Source organism: Schistocerca gregaria, chromosome 10 (genome assembly GCF_023897955.1).
Source record: "Schistocerca gregaria isolate iqSchGreg1 chromosome 10, iqSchGreg1.2, whole genome shotgun sequence".
Lineage (NCBI taxonomy): Eukaryota > Metazoa > Arthropoda > Insecta > Orthoptera > Acrididae > Schistocerca > Schistocerca gregaria.
This window is the reverse complement of record NC_064929.1, coordinates 125474010-125497455: the sequence shown is the minus strand read 5'-3', so window position 1 is coordinate 125497455 and position 23446 is coordinate 125474010. Positions and strand designations below refer to the sequence as shown.

At 40.5% G+C, this 23446-nt stretch overlaps 1 protein-coding gene across 3 annotated transcripts in view; it reads left to right on the top strand.

Moving 5' to 3' along the window:
* LOC126293532 (zinc finger X-linked protein ZXDB-like) overlaps positions 1 to 23446 on the top strand; it is a 119853-nt gene that overhangs the window by 51951 nt on the left and 44456 nt on the right. For all 3 annotated transcript variants that reach the window (XM_049986799.1, XM_049986800.1, XM_049986801.1), the window contains exons 8-10: positions 7198 to 7365; positions 9995 to 10186; positions 11506 to 11673. In XM_049986799.1, the coding sequence (XP_049842756.1) occupies positions 7198 to 7365; positions 9995 to 10186; positions 11506 to 11673 (528 nt within the window). The remainder of the gene's footprint in view (positions 1 to 7197; positions 7366 to 9994; positions 10187 to 11505; positions 11674 to 23446) is intronic.

The window sequence follows — 23446 nt, the reverse complement described above, 5'->3', positions numbered from 1 at the left end:
AAAGAGTTTGGGCAGAGATGTCAGTCGAGGCCTTCCCTCTTTTCTGATGAAGCAATCTTAGGTTGCGAAAGCTCGAATTTTGTGTGTGTGTGTTTGTGTTTGTTTGTTTGTCTACCAACATACCAACACTTTCATTTGGTAAGTTGCATCATCTTTGTTTTTATATAGTTCTGGCGATACCGGCCATGACCTCGTTCTTCTTTGTGGATGCACACATATTACCCAAACTCTTATGGTACTTAGTAAGAATGGCTTCCACGAGTAATGAGTGTATTGGGTAGAGACGCTATGAATGTAGTGTGCGCACATGTAAGGTGAGAATGTGGGTCTCGCGGGAGGCGTTCGCGAGATAGTCCCTGCAGTCGCACTATCCTCTGTGCCCTCAGTGGCTCAGATGGATAGAGCTTCTGCCATGTAAGTAGGAGATCCTGGGTTTGAGTCCCAGTCGGGGCACACATTTTCACCTGTCTTCCTTGATATATATCAACGCTCGTCAGCAGCTGAAGGTATGTCCGAAAGAATAGACACCATATCTATATAAGTATATAGCTAAACGCCTCGTTCACATATGGTGTTTCTGTAGGTGACGCTAACTAGCACTTGGTATTGCAGATTGTTGTTAGATCCTTTCTTCACCCATATGTACAACAGGAAGGTGATGTGTTGTTCCACCAGGCTAATGCTCATATGCACACTGCCCGTGAAACTCGGCGTGCTCTTCAAGATGTACAGCAACTTCCACGGCCAGCACAATCTCGAAGCATGTCTTCAATTGAGCAGGTGTGGAATATGGAATGAGAAGAGACTTGTGCTAGTCGTCACTGGCAAATTTTACAGAACTACATGAACAGGTAGAGCAGGTGTGGAATAACATAGCCCAGGACAGTATTCATCATCTGTACGATCGACTAGATGCCGGAATCGTCACCTGCATTGCCGCGTGTGAGGTCTACACCACATACTAGTATGGGTGTTTCAGCATGGGTCGATACCTGGTACCTCAGAACTATTTGTGCTATTGGTCTGCAAATGCAGTCATTCCTTATATTCCATATCCAATGTTCCAAGAATAAATGTTGATTGAAATGGAAACCTCTAAAAGGGTGTATTCATTTTTTGGCAATTGTATTTTTGTGAAGCACCTGTTTACTGTCACTCATATCTTTCCAAATTTTGCTGCTTGGCTACATCTTTCTCATATTCATACGTGATATTGCATTTCAGGTAATAAAAATGGCTGACATGTTCTCCTACTGTGTTCTTCACTAGCAATTTTCTTGATACTGGGTCGTTTTATACTGAAACCACTGTTTTAGTTTCTTGTTGGGTTATAGTCATCCTGTAGGTGCCCATATTTTGGGTGGTTACCTAATTTCAGGTGCCTGAATATCTCCCTCGCCCGGTGCATCACTCTGCAGCTCACTCTGTTAACAAGTAGGGAAGGTCATTCTGATACACCATTGTGAGTTTGGTGCCAGTACTGTCGATGTTCCATCAACCCGTTATTTCAACATTCTGGTCAAGAAAAACGTGTTCTACAGACCTCAGTTGGAAATCCTTCCATAAGTCCGGTAAGATATACATTCAAAGCATCTCATATGAGACAGCAGTTTGAAGGATGCTCTTTCTTACCAAATAGATAAAAGTGTCATCCACCACTAATATGAGAGTTAGGTTGTGACTAAACAGAAGTAAGGGATGGTCCTTAATAGCGAGTAGTAATAGGATGCACTAATTCAGGTACCCAAAATTTGGTTTCCTTTTATACAACTAAACATTGCGAATTTTATTCCAAATGCTAACTTTCCAGTGTTTGAGAGACAAAGAAATTGCGCCGTTGATGAGTTGGTCATTTTGCAGAGCCACAACAATAAAATTAGCTGCAAATTATTTTAAAAAATGTGGAAGCCACCCTCTTGACCTGTGTTTTTTTCATTTATTGATTATCCTCCTCAGCAATCTGCAGCCTATGCTGAGACCTCAGAAGCGACAGCAGGACCACTGTGAACTTCAGTTAGTAGGAAACTTCCTGCCAGATTAAAACAGTTTTAATCTGGTAGGAAGTTTCATATCAGCGCACACTCCGCTGCAGAGTGAAAATTTCATTCTAGAAACATCCCCCAGGCTGTGGCTAAGCAATGTCTCCGCAATATCCTTTCTTCCAGGAGTGCTAGTTCTGCAAGGTTCGCAGGAGAGCTTCTGTGAAGTTTGAAAGGTAGGAGACGAGTTACTGGCAGAATTAAAACTGTGAGGACGGGGCGTGAGTCGTGCTTGGGTAGCTCAGTTGGTAGAGAACTTGTCCGCGAAAGGCAAAGGTCCCGATTTCGTGTCTCAGTCCGGCACACAATTTTAATCTGACAGGAAGTTTCGTATCAGCGCACACACCGCTGTAGAGTGAAAACTTCATTGCAGTTACTAGAATGGAAGAAATGGTATTTTCTACTTTTGCTAGCAGCTCACCATAAAACCCAACACCAATAACAGGTAAAGCTCCAATGTTGACATTGTCTTCTTTTAAAAAGGAGTCCCTGGCCAAAGGGAGAGAGAAAGCAAGTACCGAGACTAAAGGAACAACACTACCTTCGACGAAACCTACTCCAGGAGCTTCACGTGGTGCATCTGACAGACCTCCAACATCTGGGGCTATCAAAAGGAAGCTCTTCATAAGAAAGAAACAAAGAGTCATGAAGCAGCAGAATCACGATGAATAAGACTTCAGTTCGAGCGCTGATGAAAGCGTGTTGAAAGAATCATAATCCGAATGTGAAAAGGAGAGGGAGTGCATTTACTGCGACCAACTGTTCTCAACTGATATCTCCAAAAATACCTGGATTAAGTGCATCGGTCACCTTTGCTGGTGGTATGACCTTAGTGCAGGTGTCGGCGACAATAAGATTTTGAATGTCACATCTGTATCAAAAAGCGCAAAGACTGAACATCTGTATTATTATGGCTGAAATGTCTGCATTTGGTACAAGTTAGGGCTACGTTACTAATCATTAAGTTTTAATGTTTATTTACAACCTATTTTCCAGTTAGGAAACCTGGAATTGGGAACCTTGTTCTCTGGGGTTAAAAAACGTTTTCATTCTTTGTCCTCCTTTTACAGAATGAGAAAATATTCAGAAATTTTTTTTCAAGTGTAGTATTTAAATATTCCTTGCTAACAGTACAGCACATTTTCCATAATATTGAGACTGCTGATTTATTGGTAGTTGCTAATTTAGAAACAGTGCCCAATAATACAGCACTTTTCCTGTCTCTGATTATTTTTCCCAGAAGGCAAATTCCTTTTTACAGGTCTCTTTTAAAATTGCGACACTGTCTGCATATAAAACACTGTTTGGAGTGGTTTCTTTGCCTATTCTAATACCTGTGTGATACTCATTTTTTCCACTCGTCTGGGGATCTTGGTGGGTCGATAAGCACTGTCCTGTCAAAAAATGGCATGGCAGTACTGTTGCACGGTAGAGAACATGTGACAACACGGGAGATCTGTGACGTACCACCGTCCCCTCGGCTTCCCTCGATTGCTACCAGTTTTGACCTCTAGTCCTATTCGGTGCCTCCCCATTCGTGATGTTGAGAATAACACTGCTGTGCCCTTCCAGAACATCGTAAGAATAGGACGTCTTCCCAAGTTGCCACCGGCTGACGACGGTCGTCTTGTGTAGAGCAGAACCGCAACTCATAGCTGAACACAGTGTCACACTGTTCTTCAGGAGTCAGTGGTTTCCCAGCCGTGGTACCACTCCGAATGTGGCCACACGTGTCGAGGTGATAACGCCAGCCTACCCGTCTGACTGTTGCTAGTTTCTGATCGCTGGGGCAGGATGTCCCAGAATCTTGCAGGATATCCATTACTTGCTGCCAGACGGCCAGAACTGACGTGAAGGGATTATGATATGACCAGTGTATGGTACAGTGATCCTTCCTCGTGCCGGTCACGTGTGGCTCGCTGGAACCTTGATGACAAGTACGCCTGCATCCACGTTACGGGCAGGCCAGTATCGGACCACCGTCACACCCGAGTGCCCCAGAAATCTGGATATTGCACAACAGCTGTTATATTAACATTGAACCTGTGTTGTCTGATACAGAAGGTGAACTTTGAAAATTTACTATTATCCAGTAAAAAGTTATCACAAACATACACAACATGTGTGACGATGAAAATAATATACCATATGTTAAGTTGACAGTAGTATTGTGAGTTATTTGTTGAAATTTGGTGTAGCAGTTTTGGATTTTAAAGGAATTAGAACAAATTTGGAGAAGAAGTTTGAGATGACAATGCTTTCACAAATGTAAAGAAGAACATTGTTACACTGAAAGCTGACACAATGTCTGCCTGTAGTGCTGATAAAGTGACAGATGGAAGGACTTAAAAGAGCAAGTTTGAAAATAGGCCTGAAAATAAATTAAAATAAAATGAAAATAGTGTATAACCACCATACTGAAAAGACAATTAGTGAAAAGATATAGACATACGAGTCAAAATGACTTGGATGGTTTACAGTGAACTAAATAGGATTTTCAAAACAGAAGTGCTATTGGGTTTGGAAAGGAAATTTAAGACTCTGTATTACAGGTGTGAGTTGGGAAGTGCTGGGACAGATATGGAAACTAGAGAGGGTTGGGGGATCAGATTCACCTTGCACATAAATTATCAGAAAGCTCAATTACGGTGCAATTACAGGAATGAAGAACAATCACTGGAAGGAGCGACATCCATCAAAAACCTGGGCGTATGCATACGGAGCAATTTAAAGTGGAACGGTCACGTGAAAGTAATTGCGGATGTAGGTGTTGGACTTCATCCATTACAGGAGTTCTCAGAAAGCGCAGTATACTCACAAATGAGGTGGACTGAGAAATCTTCATTTGACCAATATTTAAACATTGGTTTTAAGTCTGGAATATGCATCAGGTAGGAATGAGTGATATGAATGAGTCAGAGAAGATCCAAAGAAGAGCAGTGTTCATCACAGGCTCTGTCACTAAATTCAAATGTGTCTTCAGTGGCAGACAGTATGAGAGAGATTTCATGCATCACTGCGTGCTTTGCTTTTAAAGTTCTGAGAGCATACGTTCCTAGAAGGGTTGACCGATATATTAATTCCTGCTATGTATACCTTGCGAAAAGACTGCGGAGATAAAATTAGAAAGATTTGAGCGTACACCGAGTCGTACGAGCAATCGTTTTTCCTGTAGACAATTCGTGACTGGAACAGGGAAAGTGACACTGGTACACAAGTACCCTCAGCCACACACTGTAAGGTGGCTTGCAGAGTATAGTGTAGATCTATCATTTGACGATTGCGGCACGTGAGAGCTTCACACCATACTGAGCTACAAAAGTCTGAAATGGATTAGAGTGACATGATCCTAATTGCCTATGGACTGTGAGAGTCATTCCAAAACCAGTGCCACCTGTTACTTGTTGACTTTGAGTATTAAAACACAATTATGTGAGTTTAGTGTTAATTTTGAATCTTCCCACTAATATCCTGCCAGTTTCGTAGTCCCGCAGTGGTTAGCGGCAGCAGGGGAACATTTCACGGTAGTGCCTGACACCAGTGTGCCCATAAAATGGAGATGCGTAATTGAAATCCCAACTGCTGAGCAAATCGTGATAATTGAAACCTGTCGACACTCACAAAAGTGTACAGAGATGGTACAGGAGTTGTGAGTAATGTTAGGCGGTGAGCAGTTGCGTTTCAGTTACAATGGGCAGATTATGACTGAGGAAGGATTGCATTCCTGAGTGCGGTGCTGTAGCATTACCACAAAGTTCGTGTGAGATGGGTACTGCAGATTTTTACAGGACACAAAAACCCTGCCATAATGCAAAATTGTTGGTATGTGCTGGACTGATACGATGACAAAAGTGACAATTTTACGTACACTGTTATAACTGGAAATGAGATTTGGTGTCACCACTATGAGGCAGAATCTGCTAGACAGTGCACAGAGTAGCACTTCGTGAGAGAGCAAACTGACAAGTACGGTCTTGTGGAACAGTTGAGGTGTGCTTCAAAGGATCTCTTAGAGACTCGAAAAATTGCTAATTCTGAATGCTACGTGATGACCTTGACTAGGCTGAAAGCTCACATTTCCAGAGCCAGGCCAGAGTAGAAGAAAATCTTCCACTTCCAGTGGGATCCACAACATTTTTGTAACTCAACAACTTGTTGCCAAATATGTCTGACCTCACCTATGACATCAACTTTTGCACCTTCAGTTTTCCAGCTCCTTGAGCCATTTTCCACATTCATTTGAAGCCACTGCCAAATGTGTAAGACCACTTAGTCTCAACTGATTTAGATTTTTTGAATGCTGAGTACGGGCTCCAGTTTGTCTTTGCCGAAAATGCATAGTTAAAGGATGTGAATATGCAGAAAAATGACAACGTGTAGCTGAAATTTTATTCCATTTAACTGTGTTAATGTTTTGTAATTAAGTATAAGTAAAACACAACCAGTAGGTCGAACACAACTTTATTCCACAGAAGTGTTAACAATTTGAACACGTATTTAAGTAGAATTCAGCAGGAATCAATTACGTATACAATGAGTTGTAGCAATACACATAAAGAACTGAGGCCAGGCATAGCTTGGCTGACCTTAAATAGCCTGTAGCGGGCTCTGGCAGTGGACACACACACACACACACACACACACACACACACACACACACACACACACACACACACACACACACACACACACTCTGTCTGAGGTGTCCTCTGCGGATGACATAGCACTGCTGTGTGTGTATCCTTTTGAAAGTAAAAGTACGTGCATACGTCACTGCATGACATGTTTTCCATATCTGTTGTAGTTTCTGTGAAATTAAATGTTAGGCTTTAATTTGACAATAACCATCATAACTTGTGATATAGGGTTAATTACAAGTATTCATGTGGGTGTGTCAGTTTTCACGAATATTAGTGTATCAGTAAAAGCTCTCAAAAACTCTGTAATTTTTGTACTCAGCTTGCTCAGCTGTTATTTGCTGTAACAGTCCATTCATAACTTTAACACTCTCATTGAGGTTACAGACATGTCCTTAAATGTCTTCTCTTATTTTCTTCTTATATTTCAAATGTGTTGCTTGTGATTTGTTGTTGAATGTTAACATAACTAATTTTAAAAATATCACTAGTTCCTTCTGTCACATTTTGTTTTTACACAGATGAGCGTCCGTATGCATGTGAAATGTGCGGAAAGTGCTTTGCCCGGTCGGAAAACCTGAAAGTCCACCTGAGGCGACACAAGGGAATCCGCCCATATGAATGCCCAGTCTGCAGTCTGACTTTTTCGTACAAGAAGGACATGACGAGGCATATGCCTATACACGACCGTGAGTATTTAAAGCCATACAACCCGTACTAAGGTGTGCAGCATAACTTGTTATTCCACTGTAGGCTTAATGCTGTCTCAGGTGATGTCCGAGAAATTGTCACATTTTACTTGCCATTAGTGTAAATAAGGAACATTATCAGTATGTACTAACTAGGTAAGTTTATTTTACTTCATTTATTTTCTGAATACGCAAAAATTATGCTCCAAAACCTCTCAGTTATGCAGTATGTAATTTATTCAAAGTGTGTTTTTATATACTGCATTTGGTGTTTTGCATTTGGTTAGTAAGAGAAATCTGTGGTCATTGTCCAGCATGCTGCAGATATTTGTCTGCTTGAGAAAAACAGTTCCTTTAGATTCATTCCACACTACTGGCTTGTGAACTAGTCATGCAATATGCTAATCTTACTGGAGATCGGAGCCATTTAAAGCTGAATGCTAAGTTAGTTGAAATGAGTGGTAATACTGGATTGCGCTTTCCTTTCCTGGTTAATATTCCCAATTTTATGATGTTAATAATCTCTTTCCCAGGGGTGTACAGGGAATATTGACTGAAATAGGGATTCTGTTGTGAAGTTTATGCATTTATCTTGTTTTCTCATCTTGTCAGTTGTTTTGTATACATTTTTCTTTCATTAGTGCCATATTATCTATTTGTTGATTTCTTTGTTGATCAACATCATTTTTGGTGCTAAACTTGTTACAAAACTGTTCTCAGTCTACTTAGTTTTGCTCTATAAGTGGAGACACATTTTTGATGAGTTGTTTCTGTCTCTTTAGTACCTTGCACAATTCTTCAGTTAAGACAATTTTGTCCTGCCACCCCCCCCCCCCTCTATCCATCCCATCTTCCCCCCTGTCTCTCTCCTGTGTGAGGTGGCACTAGATTAGCTCTCAGTAGGAAAGGGTGCGACTCCTTTTCCCGATACCCATCGGTTCAGTCAATGTCTCGACGGTCGCTTCGAAAAGGTTTCCCGTACCTATACTTGTCTGATCCAAACTACTTCACCAGCATCAATCTTTCCATTGGTTTGCAGTTCTCCATCTGGATGTATTACAAGCTAACTTTTTCGTTTCTAAATAATTAAAACTCATGCACTGTGTATGGTTTTTTTTTTTTAAAAAAAAAAAAAGAAACGACTGACATGTTTTTCTTAGACTTTCTTCCATTGTGACATTGCTTCTGGAACACTTACAAGGAACTGGTTGTGTCATATTATTTGGTCAATCCACTTGTCTTCTTCTCTCCTTTATTGTCCTCACATGACTTTTATCTTAGCCAATTCTTCACAGGACTTCCTCGTCAGCTGTTTTGTGTGTCTACTTCAGCACACGTCTCCAGCATCGTACCTCGAGTCCTTTCGTAGATGTCATTTAATTTTTGTTCATTATCCAAATTTTCCAGTCATAAAGTGCTATGAGATGCAGTTCATAGCCATCTTTCTCCTCACTTCAGTATTTATGTTGCTTGAACAAGAATATTTCTTTTATTCGTTAACATTACTTTTGAATCTCTATGCTTTGTTTTATGTCTTCTATGCTTATTTGTCTTTAGCTATCTTACTTCCTAAATGTTTGCATCATCTAGTTTATTTTCTTTCTTCTAATGTTAGTTCTTCTGCTTCCTTGGAGCTTACGAGTATTTTCACTTTTTTTCTTCCATTTTGTCCTATCCTGTAGTACTATGCCCATAACAGATTCTTCTGAGCTATGACAGCTATGTCATCTGCAAACCTAATTACCTGCATTTTTTCTCCATTTATTCTGCTAATTACATGATACTCTTTGCACTCATTTATTGTATGTTCCCTGTAGCTGTCGATAGAGGCAGATTGCATCCTTCTCTAACACCCTAAAAGATTTCTAGCATCTTTTTACATGTTTCTTATCTTTACTGGTGGAGTTTGTCCTTTGCATATCTCTTTAATTACTCTTCTTTCTCTATAGTCAGATTTCACCAGTTTCAGAGAATCTATAAGTTTGTTACAATTGGAAATGCCAAATACTTTTGTGATGCATATCAAAACTACGTAAATTTTTCTGTTGACCCAAAGCGTCTCTGAATTTATGTTGCAAAAGTATAGAATAGCTTCTCTTGTGCGGCTGCCTTCCAGAAGCCAATTTGGTATTCAGCCAAGTTGGGTTCTGTTTTGTTCTTACGGGATCTGTGTATTACTCTCACTAATATTTCTGAAGATTGAGATAAAATGCTCAAAGTCCTCTGATTTTCACACATGGCTGCTTCATTCTTTTTGTAATTATCATCTTGTTTCTTTTCTTAAAGGCTCCATGGATAAGCTCATGCTCCACAATTGATGGCTTTATATTGATGTGGCATTAAACTCCAAACTTACTTCCATTCCTCAGCTTCTAATGATCTCACTCTTTGTTGAGACACTAAACCCCACTACTCTTTCCTTTCTCCTAAGACCAATCGAGTGGGTACTGTTACTGGATCCCGATGTTAGTGTTTTTACTGTCAGTTCCATATAATCTGTTAGGTTTATTAATTTGTGCATCTAGGTTACAGATATTGCAGTGAAATACAGTTACGAACTATGTCCAAACTGAATAAATTTACTGTCGGTGTGGGCGAAAATGTTGAAATGTGACTATAATCTTCGCAGCTTCAGTGCGTCCATTTGAGTGTGACAAGTGCTCCCAGACATTCAAGCGGAAGGACAACTTGCTGCGGCACATCAAGTTGTCCCACAGCGAGACCGAGAAGGATGACGAGTCGCAGACTGTGGTGGGGGAGAGGAGTACGGAGGCAGAGAAAGTTCTGCCTCGAGAAAACCCTGCTGCTGCACACGGTGAAGGTAATCTAGAGGATAATGTCAGTTATAACTCATATAAAAAATCTTTGTGGCTGACAAACTGCTGTAAGCAGCCATGTTGGACAACACTGTTTGTGTACCTACAAGTTGGCAGTGGCTGCCCCTTCCTCCCACAAGTTCTGAAATTAATTGAAGTACAATCATTCTCTGTACATCTCAGAAAGACTCACTAAATTCGTTAATGATTGAGAATATTTACAGCACTCTATTGGAATCTTTCCTCCATATTTATTTCCCTATTCGGGATGTCAGGAACACGCCATCGAAATAGTCCAGTAGTCAATCTGTAATTTCCATATCTAGGTTTAATATTTCTCCTACTTTTTTCTCGTGATGACTGTACAGTACCAATGCTGCGAGAATCCTGTTATTCGGTACCCTCAAACTGTGACACAGTTCCTTCCCTGCGGACTTCGATCTGCTGTGTCAAAGATGCTGAAAGAGACTTTTCTTGCTCCAGTGGTATGACACACTCAGAGAAGTTCAACTCAATGTATTTCCTATAATGTGCAACTCTAACTGCTGTTAATAAATCAACTACACGTGCATTACAGTCCACCTAGATGTTGCCACACGTCCAGTTCACACTAGACTTAGAACAGTAGTACAATAAAAACATAACACCAATGCAGTGCCGATTTCTTTGACGTGAGGCAGGACACGTGCCCTCCATTTGTCACAGCTCCACAGGCTGAACAACTCCACCCGGCAGATAGAAGCGCCAGTCTGTGGCCCACATCAGTGGTAGCACAGGACCGCTACAATTCCGATCTGCACAAACTATCAAGAAACCTCGTGAAAGTGGGGTGCTATCTGCGTACTAACTGCCTTAACCCACGAATGTCCTTTGTCGGCTGACAGATATCAGGGAGGTGGAACATCTCATTCGATCAACAATGTTACACCTCACTATCACTAATTGAACTTTAACATTAATTTTCCACAAATATTTTTTGTTTATTTATTTATTTTTGTACTGCCATTTTGAGACGATGTGTATTTATTTAGTTTCATTTGACACTATCTGAGCAGAATATTGTATGTATTTGTGTGGGTATTCCACAAATATTAGTGTATCAGTGTAGTTCTCGACTATTATATTTAGTTTTATACTCTGCTTGCTTATCTGTTATTTACTGTGACGGCCCATTAAAATCCTTCATTGCTGTTGAAAGCATGTCCTTATATTTCTTCTCTTATTTTCTTCTTAAACTTCAAATATGCAGTTTGGAATTTGTTGTTGATTGTTAACAGAGTCTAATTTTAAAAATATCACTAGTATAAATTCTCTTTTTACACAGATGAGCATCCATATGCATGCAAAGTGTGCGGCAAGTGCTTAGACAGCTCAGAGAACCTGGAAGTCCACCTGCGGCTACACAAGGGAAGCCACCCCTATGAATGCCCAGTCTGCAGTTTGACTTTTTCGTACAAGGAGGACATGATGAAACATATGCCAGTACATGATCGTGAGTATTTAAAGCCTTACAACCAATCCTGAGATGTGCTGCATAACTTGTTATTCCATTATAAGTTCACTCTTGCAATGTTACCTCAGTTGCTTCCTGAGAAATTGTCGTATTTTACTTGACAGTATTTAATTAAGGAAACATTATGAGTACATATTAACTAGATGAGAAAGAACCACTTCACTATTTATTTTATCTCATTTTTCCTTCTTCTGAATATGAAGAAATTGTGCCATAAAACTTATCAACTGTGTGGCATCTAACTTACTCCAAGTATACTCTTACAAACTATATTTGGTGTTTTTCATTTGGGTACAAACAGTAGTTGTCCAACATTCTACATATAGTTGGTTGTCTGTGTGTGAGAAACAATTCTTTTAAATAAAACAGAAAGAAACTTCCACATGGGAAAAATATATTAAAAATAAAGATTCCAAGACTTACCAAGCGGGAAAGCGCCGGCAGACAGGCACATGAACAAAACACACAAACACACACACAGAATTACAAGCTTTCGCAACTGGCAGTTGCTTCGTCAGGAAGGAAGGAAGGAGAGGGAAAAATGAAAGGGTGTGGGTGCCTGTCTGCCGGCGCTTTCCCGCTTGGTAAGTCTTGGAATCTTTATTTTTAATATAAACAATTCTTTTAGATACACACTACAATATTATTAGTAGTCTTACAGTATGCTAATCATACCAGAAATTGGACCATTTTAAAGCTCAGCGGTAAGTTAGTTGAATGGAATGAATACTGACTCGGCTTTTCCTTTTCTGGTTAATATTTCTAAATTTATGATATTAATAAGCTTTTTTCTGAGGGCATGCTGGTGACATAGAAAAGTTTAAAACCCTGTTGGAAAGTTTACACTTTCATCTTCATTCTTCATCGTGTCAGTGGTTTTATATATTTTCTTCTTCCTTACATATTGTGTACAAATACATGTGAAATACACTGAGGTTACAAAACTCATGGGATAGTGATACGCATGTACACAGATGTTGATAGTATCATGTACACAAGGTGTAAAAGGGCAGTGCTTTGGCAGAACTGTCATTTGTGCTCACATGATTCATGTGAAAAGGTTTCTGACATGTATTATGGCCACGCAGACTTTGAATGTGGGATGGTAGTTGGAGCTAGATACACGGGACATCCCATTTCCAAAATTGTTATGGAATTCAATATTCCAAGATCTATAGTGACAAGGGTGTGCTGCAAATACCACATTTCAGACATTCCTCTATCATAGATAACACAGTGCCCAACAGCCTTCAGTTAATGACCAAGAGCTGCAGCATTTGCTTAGAGTTGTCAGTGCTAACAGACAAGCAATACTCTGTGAAATAATCTCAGAAATCAATGTGGGAAGTACGACAAATGTATGCATTAGGACAGCACAGTGAAATCTGGTGTTAATGGGCTATGGCAGCAGACAATTGATGCGAGTGCGTTCGCTAACAGCATGACATTTCCTGCAGTACCTCTGCTGGGCTTGAGACTGTATTGACTGACCCTAGTCGGCTGGAAAACTGTGGTTTGGCCACATGAGTCCCGATTTCAGTTGGTAAGAACTGATGGTAAGGTTTGAGTGTCGCGCAAGCCCCACAAAGCGGTGGACCCAGATTGTCAACAAGGTACTGTGCAAGCTGGTGGTGGCTCCATAGTGGTGAGGGCAGTGTTTACATGGAATGTACTCATCCAAGTGAACTGATCGTTGATTGGAAATAGTTATGTTCAGCTACTTGGAGACCATTTACAGCTATTCATGGACTTTATGTGCCAAAACAACAATGGAATTTTTATGGATGACAGTGTGCCACATCACTGGATAACAATTGTTCAGGATTGGTTTGAAGAACATCCTGGAAAACTCGAGCGAATTATGTGGCCACTCAGATCGCCTGACATAAATATTGCCTTCAAACATTTATGGGACATAATCGAGAGGTCAGTTTGTGCACAAAATTCTGCACCAGCAACACTTTTTCAATTATGGTTGGCTATAGAGGCAGTACCGCCTAATATTTCTACAAGGGACTTCCAGTGAATTGTCGAGTCCACTGCACATTGAGTTGCGGCACTATACTGGGCAAAAAAATGTCCGACACAATATTAGGCAGTGTCCTACGACTTTTTCATTGCGGGTGAAAACCTTGTTCTAAACCCCTGTGCTGATTTGAAGCAAATTTGGTGCACATATTAGTTATGATCTGGAAAGAAATACTGTGAGGTTAAAACCCACCAGCATTCCAATGACGTGAGCATGAATATGTGGGGAAAGAGGAGGGGGGAGGGGTGGAGGAGGAGGAAATTAGACAGCAAGGGATAAGGAGGTGGTGCAGGCACAGATGGTGGGGGGGGGGGGGGGGGGGGGGAGATGAAATGGGCAGTGAGACACAAGGGGGAAATGGACAGACAGATGCTAGAGGAGGAGATGGACAGAGATGGGGTGAAGGATCAGATGGTCAGAGAGAGGGGAAAGAAGCAGATGAACTAATAGAAGATTGGAATAAATCCATACCCAGGGAACTAGAGACAAGGGGTAGCCTTTAAGTAAAATGTGGAATCATTTTCTATCTGATATTAAAAACAAAAAAAGAGTTCATTGACTTGGCTGGCCCAGGCACGTACACCATTTCTGGCAGCTTTTGGTTTATGTTATTACGAGCAGTGATTATTTCTCTCCGTTTTGTATAGGAGGTCACTGTTCACGATAGGAATTGGTTCTGGTGAGATTTAGTAAACGGCATTTGGACCAGAAGGTGGGATCCAGATAGACAATTGACATATCCTGTCGAGATATCTAAACAATCCAGTTGCAGATTTGACAAGAGTACAGTCAGTTAATATGCCGGGAAACATTACGTAGCTCGCTGGAGGTATTGTTGCTTATTGGTTGATTTTTATACTAACTGAGATTTAGATGTGAGTCTTAATGAGATGGAGATCAGGGTCAAGTAAGGTAGCTTTGGATTTGGCAGAGAACTGGGGAAACTATAGTTGGGAGAAGTATTTAAGCTGTTCCCAGGATGTGAAACAGTTCTTCCTGATCATGATGCCAGCTCTCAAAGATGTCACTGATAAATCTATACGAAGCCTAGGAACCTGGATGATGAGAAATGCTTGTTCCGTGTGACCCATGAAAAGGAACGATTGTCTGTCGAATGTGTGGTCCCCTAACAACTGATGCTGAATGTGTGACTGTGTCGATCAAATGACTCTGGTGACACATGTTACAGATATTGTTTACAACATTCTCTAGACCAATGATAAAATACGGATTGTTTTTTAAGTCACAATTAATTACAAATAAAAGTAGTTACTGTACTCATCAGCCATGCCTTCTTCATGCACTATTCCTGGCATTGTATAAGTCCCCAGTAGCAATCCTTCTTACCCATAACCGAGATGCTCTCTTGTATTGTCAGTCATAAATATCAGAAGAGCACCAGGAGGGGGCAGATTTTCCACGCAACCTCAAGTTCTGGAAATATAGGTAGTAAAAGAGGTACAGCTCATTCCTAAGTCTTATACACCCCTCTCTTTTTATCAGTGATTTCACAGATTTCCATAACTGTTCAGTGTTCGGTGTGAGGACAGGTGAATCGTTTCATGATACAAATTTGACAGAATGATTCACAAATTCATGTTGAAATCCCTATTTCTTTAAGATGTTGTTTGACTTAAAGCTGTCTGTTATCACTTTTGTACCTGGCAATAGAAAGAGCTTTACCAGTGAGATAGTTTTCTTTCACCTCAAATAAATGCAAACAATAAAGTACTTGTGAGTTTCTCCTCCAATGACCCTGAATACCCAAATATTTTCAACTACATTTTTTGACAGTCTTTCTCTCTGGTATTTCCTGATAGCTATATATGATTCATCTGTTTTGACAACCTTGTTTTGTCAACTGATTGGGACAATGTCATTCATGACTGTGACTTAACAAACATCTCACCAGAAACTGCAGTAGTCACACATGCAGTTCTTGAACAATTGTTTTTCAAAAGCTGTCGCTTGCTAGAAATACTCTCTTATTCGACAAGATACTAAAATGATGCTCTTCTCAATAGATAACTTGGAACTGTCAAACCACATGTTCCTTCTTACAGAGGACATCCTGGACACTCAGTGCAGTAAAATTGCAAAGGAAAATCAGCATGCACTCCTTTCTTGCAAAGTTTCATGGAGTTGAGACTGTGACAATATACACAATTTTTGCTATCATCATTTGGAATCCATCCAAAGTCCAGACAAAATTTCACACAACTTTCCATACTAAGTAACTGAGAAATAATATTGGAATAATATTGGAATAATATTTCATTGTGTGAGACTATTGTACACTCAAAACGCCAATGCTTTCAGTCATTGCAATTCACAACTGAAAATGAAGAACTGTGTTTCACTGGCAACACGCTGAACATTTACTGTAGTTCGTACCACTAGTCACCAGATTGACATCGAGTCGCATGTTTGATATAAATAGTTAGGGACCCATGCCTTTGACAGGCAGGGAAATTAACGGACTAGGCCATCAGGGTTCCTGTAACAGGCCCCCAGTTTGCCAGCACGTTTGGCTCTCAAAAGAGAAGTACTTATGGGTGAGGATAAAGTTGGCTCGGTTGAGTGTGAATCAGGTTTTACAGAGATTTCAGTTCAGCATTAGAAGGATTCTATCACTGAGAGATCATGTGTGTGTGTGTGTGGTCTAGCCTTTTAGAGTGAGGTTGTGTCAGTAGTGATGAAGAAGGTTCCATGTGGGAAAGAGTCAGGGATGGATTAAAGATGTTCTTGGTAGTGGATGGTGCCTTTTGTAGAGCACTAGAGGTTCTCCACTATAGGATAGTGGTGCTTGTGTACCAGATCTGAGATGTATTCGGTGAGGGCTGTGAAGCCTGTTGGGACAGTTGGGGTGATCGTTTTAGTATATTTTTGGAAGACTGTAAAAGGCAGGGGTGTGTCAGTTACAAGGGGTATGAAGTATGTTGGAAGCACAGAAATATTGGGATTTTCTGTGGCTCACAGTGGGTGGAAGGAACGGGTCAAAAGAAACAGTTTTGTGCGTCAAAGTGGATACAGCTGCTTTGCCACATTTTCCTTAAGATCACAGTAGTGGAGTCTTTGTCAGCACTGCAGATGATAATGTAGTGATCTGCCTTCAGGTCACGGATAGTTCAGGACTCAACTTGAGTAAGGTTTGGAGTTTCAGTGATATTTTTCAGATAGAATTCGGAGATGACGCTGGAGCTGAGGAATTTCTGGAATACCCCGAGAGGATGGTTTTCAGGCAAAAAAAAGAGGCAGATCTCTTTGGAATTTGGATCGGAACTGTTCTACACAGGAGATCCCCATGTACTTAAGCATTTATATAGATGGCAAAAATAATGTCAGATATTCATTGATGAGAACAAAGACGTAGAGCACAAATGGAAAAAAAAAAAAAAAAAAAAAAATACAAAACCATCATTGAATATGCCTTACACAAGTATGTTCCGAGCAAGGTCTTAAGGGATGGGAAATATACACCATTGTTTTAATACCCGTGTTCGAACCCTGTTCCATAAACAAAGAAAACTTCATATCAGATTCAAGAGAAGTCGAAACCTAGCTGGCAAAGATAAGCTGAATGAAACAAAAATCAACATAAGGAGAGCAATGGGAGAAGTGTTCAATGACTTTGAAAGTAAAAATGTTCTCAATCAATCTGAGTAAAAACTCTAAGACATTTTGGTCTCAAATAAAATCAGTAAGCGTTTTAATCATCATACAAATGTCAAAATGGCAGACATTGAGATAACTGATTGCAGAAGAGAAAAACAACTACAGTTGCTTAGTAGTCAAAAGGCATCAGGACCAGATGACACACCCATAAGATTATACGAAAGAACTTGATTCCCTTCTAGTAGCAGTTTTTACATAGATTGCGGGACCAACAAAGGGTATCTAGTGACTGGAAAAAAGAGCAGGTCATTCCTGTTTACAAGAAAGTCTGTAGGACAGATGCACACAATTATGGACCTATATTGTTGATATTAACATGTAGAATTGTGGAACATGTTTTATGATAAAGAATTATGTCATTTTCTGGAGAACAAAAATCTCCTTTGTAAAGATCAACATGGATTCTGCAAAGAGAGGTCTTGTGAAACTCAGCTTGTTCTGTTCCTCCATGATATCCAACAGTGCTCAGGTGAATGCCATGTTCCTTGACTTCGGGAGGGCATTTGATGCTCTTCCACAAAGCTGTTCAGTGAAAAAAAAATATGAGCAGATTTGTGACTGGACTGAAGATTCTCTTGCAGGTAGAACTCAACATGTCACTCTTAATGGAACAAAATCGACAGATGTAAAGGAAATTTCCAGAGTGCTCCAAGGAAGTGTGATAGGACCATTATTGTTTACAATGTATATAAATCATTTAGTAGAAAGTGTTGGGTGATTTTTTAGGCTGTCTGCAGATGAGGCTGTCTGTACGAAAGTAGCCATGCCAGAAGACAGATACCAATTTGCAGAATGACCTGCAGAGGATTGATTAATGGTGCAGGCTCTGACAGTTGACTCTGAGTGTAAATAAATGTAACATGCTGTGCATGCACATGACAAGAAAGCCACTACAGTACAACTGCGGTATTGATGAGAAACTTCCAGAAGTAGTGTCCACTGTAAGTTATCTAGGTGTAACTGTCCAGAGTAACTTTAAGTGAAATGACCGCTTAAAACAAATAGAAGGAAAACAGATGCCAGAATGAGATTTGTAGGAAATGTAACTCATTCATAAAGAAATGCAGCTCATTCATTAAGGAACTGGCATAAGAGGGACTTGTTCAACTGATTCTTGAGTATTGTTCCTTACCAGGCAGGCCTGATAGAAGAGAGAGAGAAATTCAATTAAGAGTGGCACATTCCGCCACATGATTGTTTAGTTGGCACGAGAGCATCACAGTGATGCTCAACAAACTCCACTGGCAGACATTACAAGAAAGCAGTTGAGCATCAAGGAACAGATTAATACTGAAATTTAGAGAGAGCACTTTTTTGGATAAGCTGGACATCATATTGCTTCCTCCCAGATACGTCTCATGTAATGATTGTGAGAAGAAAATTTGAGAAATTGGAGCTAATACAGAGGCTTACCAACAATCGTTCTTCTCATGCCATTTGTGAGTTGAACAGTCAAGGATGGATCAGTTAGTTGTACCAAAAGTACCCTCCACCATACAACATTAGGTGGCTTGCAGAGTATGGTGTAGATGTAGATGTAGAATGTGGAACATGACAGTCTGGAAGATCATATGTTAAAATTTCGTTAAAATTTAATTTTCTTTCTTTTTTTTTGCAATAATTTTTTAATGTCTAGATTGCATTTATATAAGACAATTAAATAAAATATGATGACTGACTAGTTTCAGTTGTAAGTAACAACTGTCATCAGATCTGTAAACAAATAATATACAGAAAATTACCTTAGAAAATCCCCTTTACCACCTAATAAGAAAGGTAAAATCATTTGAAGAAAGCACGAAGTACAGATGGAACTAACAACTTTGGTTCAAAATGGCGGCTTATAACATCATATGTTAAAGAAAACATCACATATAGAAAGTGAATATGGATAACTGTTGACCTTACAGTGTTACACAGACAAAAAAAAAATTAATGCTTTTAATATAAGCTACCATGCACGTATTAAATGCAGGTTAAACATGAACTGGCTGTAGCAGTAATAACCATCAGCAGTTATGTGCATCTGCGTAGAAAGCAATACCAACAAAACTGAGTGAGGGCTGTACATCTGTAGGAATATACAAAGATGAAAAATAGGTGCATCTTTGTACTTTTTTAATGACTGAAGGAGGATTCATTACAAGACTAAAAACTTAATCATTCTTACTAAAAATGTCAGCATATGCAGTACTAGTATCCTATATAACAGTAATTTGAAATTGAACATACAAGACTCCAGTGTTACATGAATAACGTGAAAACATACTGAGTGGTTACAATTAAAGTCCAGTTACTCTTGGGGGTCCAGCGTGGACTAAAATGGAGGTCCATTGTGAACTGTAATTACTGTATGGCCACGAAACTTGGTAGATATGGTAACATATTAATGCAAAACCGATTTATGGTAAAGCAAGTGATTCCAGCTGTAGATTTTGTACTTTCTTCAAACAATTTTATCTCAAATATTATGTTGTAAATAGGTTTTTCTAAGGTGATTTCCTGTATTTTGCTTGTTTACAGAGTTGAAGACAGTTGTTACAATCAAAACCAGCATCATATTTCAGTTGCCTTATGTAAATACAATCCAGGAATTAAATATTTTTTGTAAAAAAAGTTCTTTAAGTTTTAACTAATTATGTAGAGACTGTTTTCTCCATTCCTGATAATATCAGGCAGTACTAAAATGTTTGTGGTCTGCAACATTTACCATTACAATATTGGAGACATCCACTCTCAATGCCTCCTTCTTAGGTAACTTTCTTTCTCTCAGTTACCTTCTGTTGCAGTTTCTCTGCATGAACGGATCTCTCCAGCATCTGACCTGCTTATATAATGTAATGTGCAGCACACCAGTCTGCGAGACAGGGAGGCCGGCTGGCTGGCATATGTGCTGGATTAATGGTCAAGGGCCAATACAATGACCATTCTGGGTGGGTTTTTAGGCAGTTTTTGACATTGGTTTAGGCAAATGCTGTCCGCTTTGGACGGTACAAATGGAAACTGTGTTCCAGTATAATAATTAAAACTGTAGTTCATTCTGAATCACAATTATTAACCCCAAATCCCAAAGTGTTGTGTGTAGCAAACGTAAATTGTGAATTCCATGACAAAGAAGTCACCTGCAGGAGCTTCACTTAAAATTCATCAATATCCAACATGAAACAGAAATTACTAATGTTCTTACTCAAATTTACCTGCAACTTTCAATAGTTTCACCACCTAAAATTTTTTAATCCACACATTAGCAATTGTGTACTTATTACATGATGATTATTGCGTACTTAGGCAAAATGTGTTATTGTGCTTCTATTACCTTTACGTGCTTATGTAAGAAAGCACTAACAGGTTAGAAATTGGAAATGAAGTTAGAAGACAAACATCACCCAGAAATGCTATCACATTTACCAGATATTTATATTGGAAATTATTGATTGAAGAGAAAGAAAAAACAGTCTGTAAATAGTGTATTGTGATTTGCAAGAAGCTCCAGATGGTCACCAAGTAGCCAAACATAACTGTGGTATACACCACTTCTAACAAACACCGAACAACGCGCTCCAGTACACGGCCGCCAAATACATCGCTGGCCGCACTTCTCCGGGCAGCTCGTGGCTACTATCGCTGGCCGCCCTTGTGCGCGCGCGTTTGTCAGCATGCAGCAATTGGCTACGCCAGGAAACATTGCGATTGGTTTTCCCTGGAAAACAGTGACCCCAGCCGACGGCTCCATTAACTAGCAAGCCTTATATAAAACCCGGCCGCCACCGCAAACGTCAGTTCTCATTGGGAAGTGCAGTACGCCATGTTCCAGCTGCTTGTGGATGACTCGGCGCACCACTCAAGGTTACCTGGCTGCACAGTGGAAATCTGGCGACTTCACTCGCAGAGACGGAACTTCACTGGACTTGGGAATAATTACGTGACATGCACCCCCCATGCACATTTGGACATTGGTATAACCAAACTTTAATTATGCATTACTTCTGAGTGTGAGCCTGGGTAGACGCTTGGCTAACATAATTGTTAAAAAGTGATTTGTGATTTAATAAACCAGACTGAAGAGGTTATTGTGTTATTCCTAGTTGTAACACAATAAAATGGCAATGAGCTTGCACCAGGAGATGTTGGAAGATCTCCTCAAGAAACTTCTCCAGCAGCAGGACGAGAACCACAGGCTGCTACTCAACACCCTCCAGCCACGTATACAAGGGTTCATGCAGACGCAGGCCACGCAGCAAGTACCACCATTTCCGTCTTTTAGAGGACTGGGAAGCCCACAAATCCCAATTGCAGGAACATTTCCATACTTTCAAGGTAACTGACGTTGGCCTCATGGAATCTTTGTTTTTGTCTTGGTCTAAACCTGAGATTTATCAGCTCTTGTGCAAACTGGCCCCCTTATCAAAACCTTCGGAGCTGACTTTTGCCGAGATTCGCTCGTTGCTCACTAAATATTACCAGCGCCATACCCATGTTATTTCATCTCGAGTCGCCTTTTACCAATGCAAGAAACAGCCGAATCAGACGCATAGAGAGTGGGCAGCGGAATTGCAAGGCTTGGGTCGACGATGTCACTTTGTTACCTCTAAAAATAAGGATTCCTACACCGAAGAAATGATCCGGGACATGATAATCAGGGGTACGCCAGACAGGGAGTTCCAACATGAGGCCCTTCAGCTCGTCGACCCCTCATTGGATAAAGTTGTGGACTTAGCACAAAGCTTCGAGGTGACCCGTGTAGCAGGCAAGAAACTAGAATCATGGGTCGACATTGCAGTCAATGTAAACACATCAGAGCCGGTGGCTAAGGCCCACTGGAGTGATGATTCCGAAATAGCAATAGTGCGGGCAGGCCACCAGTCCACTCAGCAGAACCGTCCGCCACCTCGCTCAAACTGCTCCAACCAGTCGTGGGTGCCAAAACGTTTACCATCATGTCCTGATTGTTTTAAAAAATATCAACGAGATGACTGTCCTGATCGATGGGCCTTTTGCTACAAATGTTGTTCTGAGGGCCATTTAGCTTCTGTGTGTCGAAAGTCCCGCCAGCCGCAGCAACCTTCGGACCTTCTGATGGATGTTAATCTGATTGCCACTATTGATCATCAGGAGACCACCAATAGGCTTTTTATTGAAGTCCTGATTGCGGAAAAACCGATTCAATTACAGGTCGACACTGGAAAACAGCGACCCCAGCCGACGGCTCCATTAACTAGCAAGCCTTATATAAAAATTGGCCACCGCCGCAAAGGTCAGTTCTCATCGGGAAGTGCAGTACGCCGTGTCCCAGCTGCTTGTGGATGACTCGCTGCACCACTCAAGGTTACCTGGCTGCACGGCGGAAATCTTGCGACTTCACTTGGAGGGACTGAACTTCACTGGACTTGGGAATAATTACGGGACGTGCACCCCCCATGCACATTTGGACACTGGCATAACCAAACTTTAATTATGCATTACTTCTGAGTGTGAGCCTGGGTAGACGCTTGGCTAACATAATTGTTAAAAAGTGATTTGTGATTTAATAAACCAGACTGAAGAGGTTATTGTGTTATTCCTGGTTATAACAATAACAAGGACCCAGTACGTTCCATGTAAACACAGCCCACACCATTATGGAACTGACGTCATCTTGCACATGCCTTGTTGGCAACTTAAGTCCGTGGCTTTGTGGGGTCTGTATCATACTCAGACCTTGCCATCAACTGAAATTGGGACTCTTGTGACCAGACCACAGTTTTCTGGTTATCTAGGATCCATTTGATCTGGTTACAAGCCCAGAGAGGTGCTGCAGGCAGTGTCTTGTTGTTAGCAAAGGTATTCGTGTCGGTTGTCTGTTGCAGTAGCCCATTAATGCCAAATTTCACTACACTTTCCTAATGGATTTGTTTGTTGTATGTCCCACATTGATTTATGTTGTTATTTCATGCAGTGTTACTTGTCTCTTAGCATCAACAACTCTATGCAAATGCCACTGCACTCATGGGTCAATAAGTGAAGGCCATCAGCCACTGTGTTATACGTGGTGAGGGGTAAACACGGAAT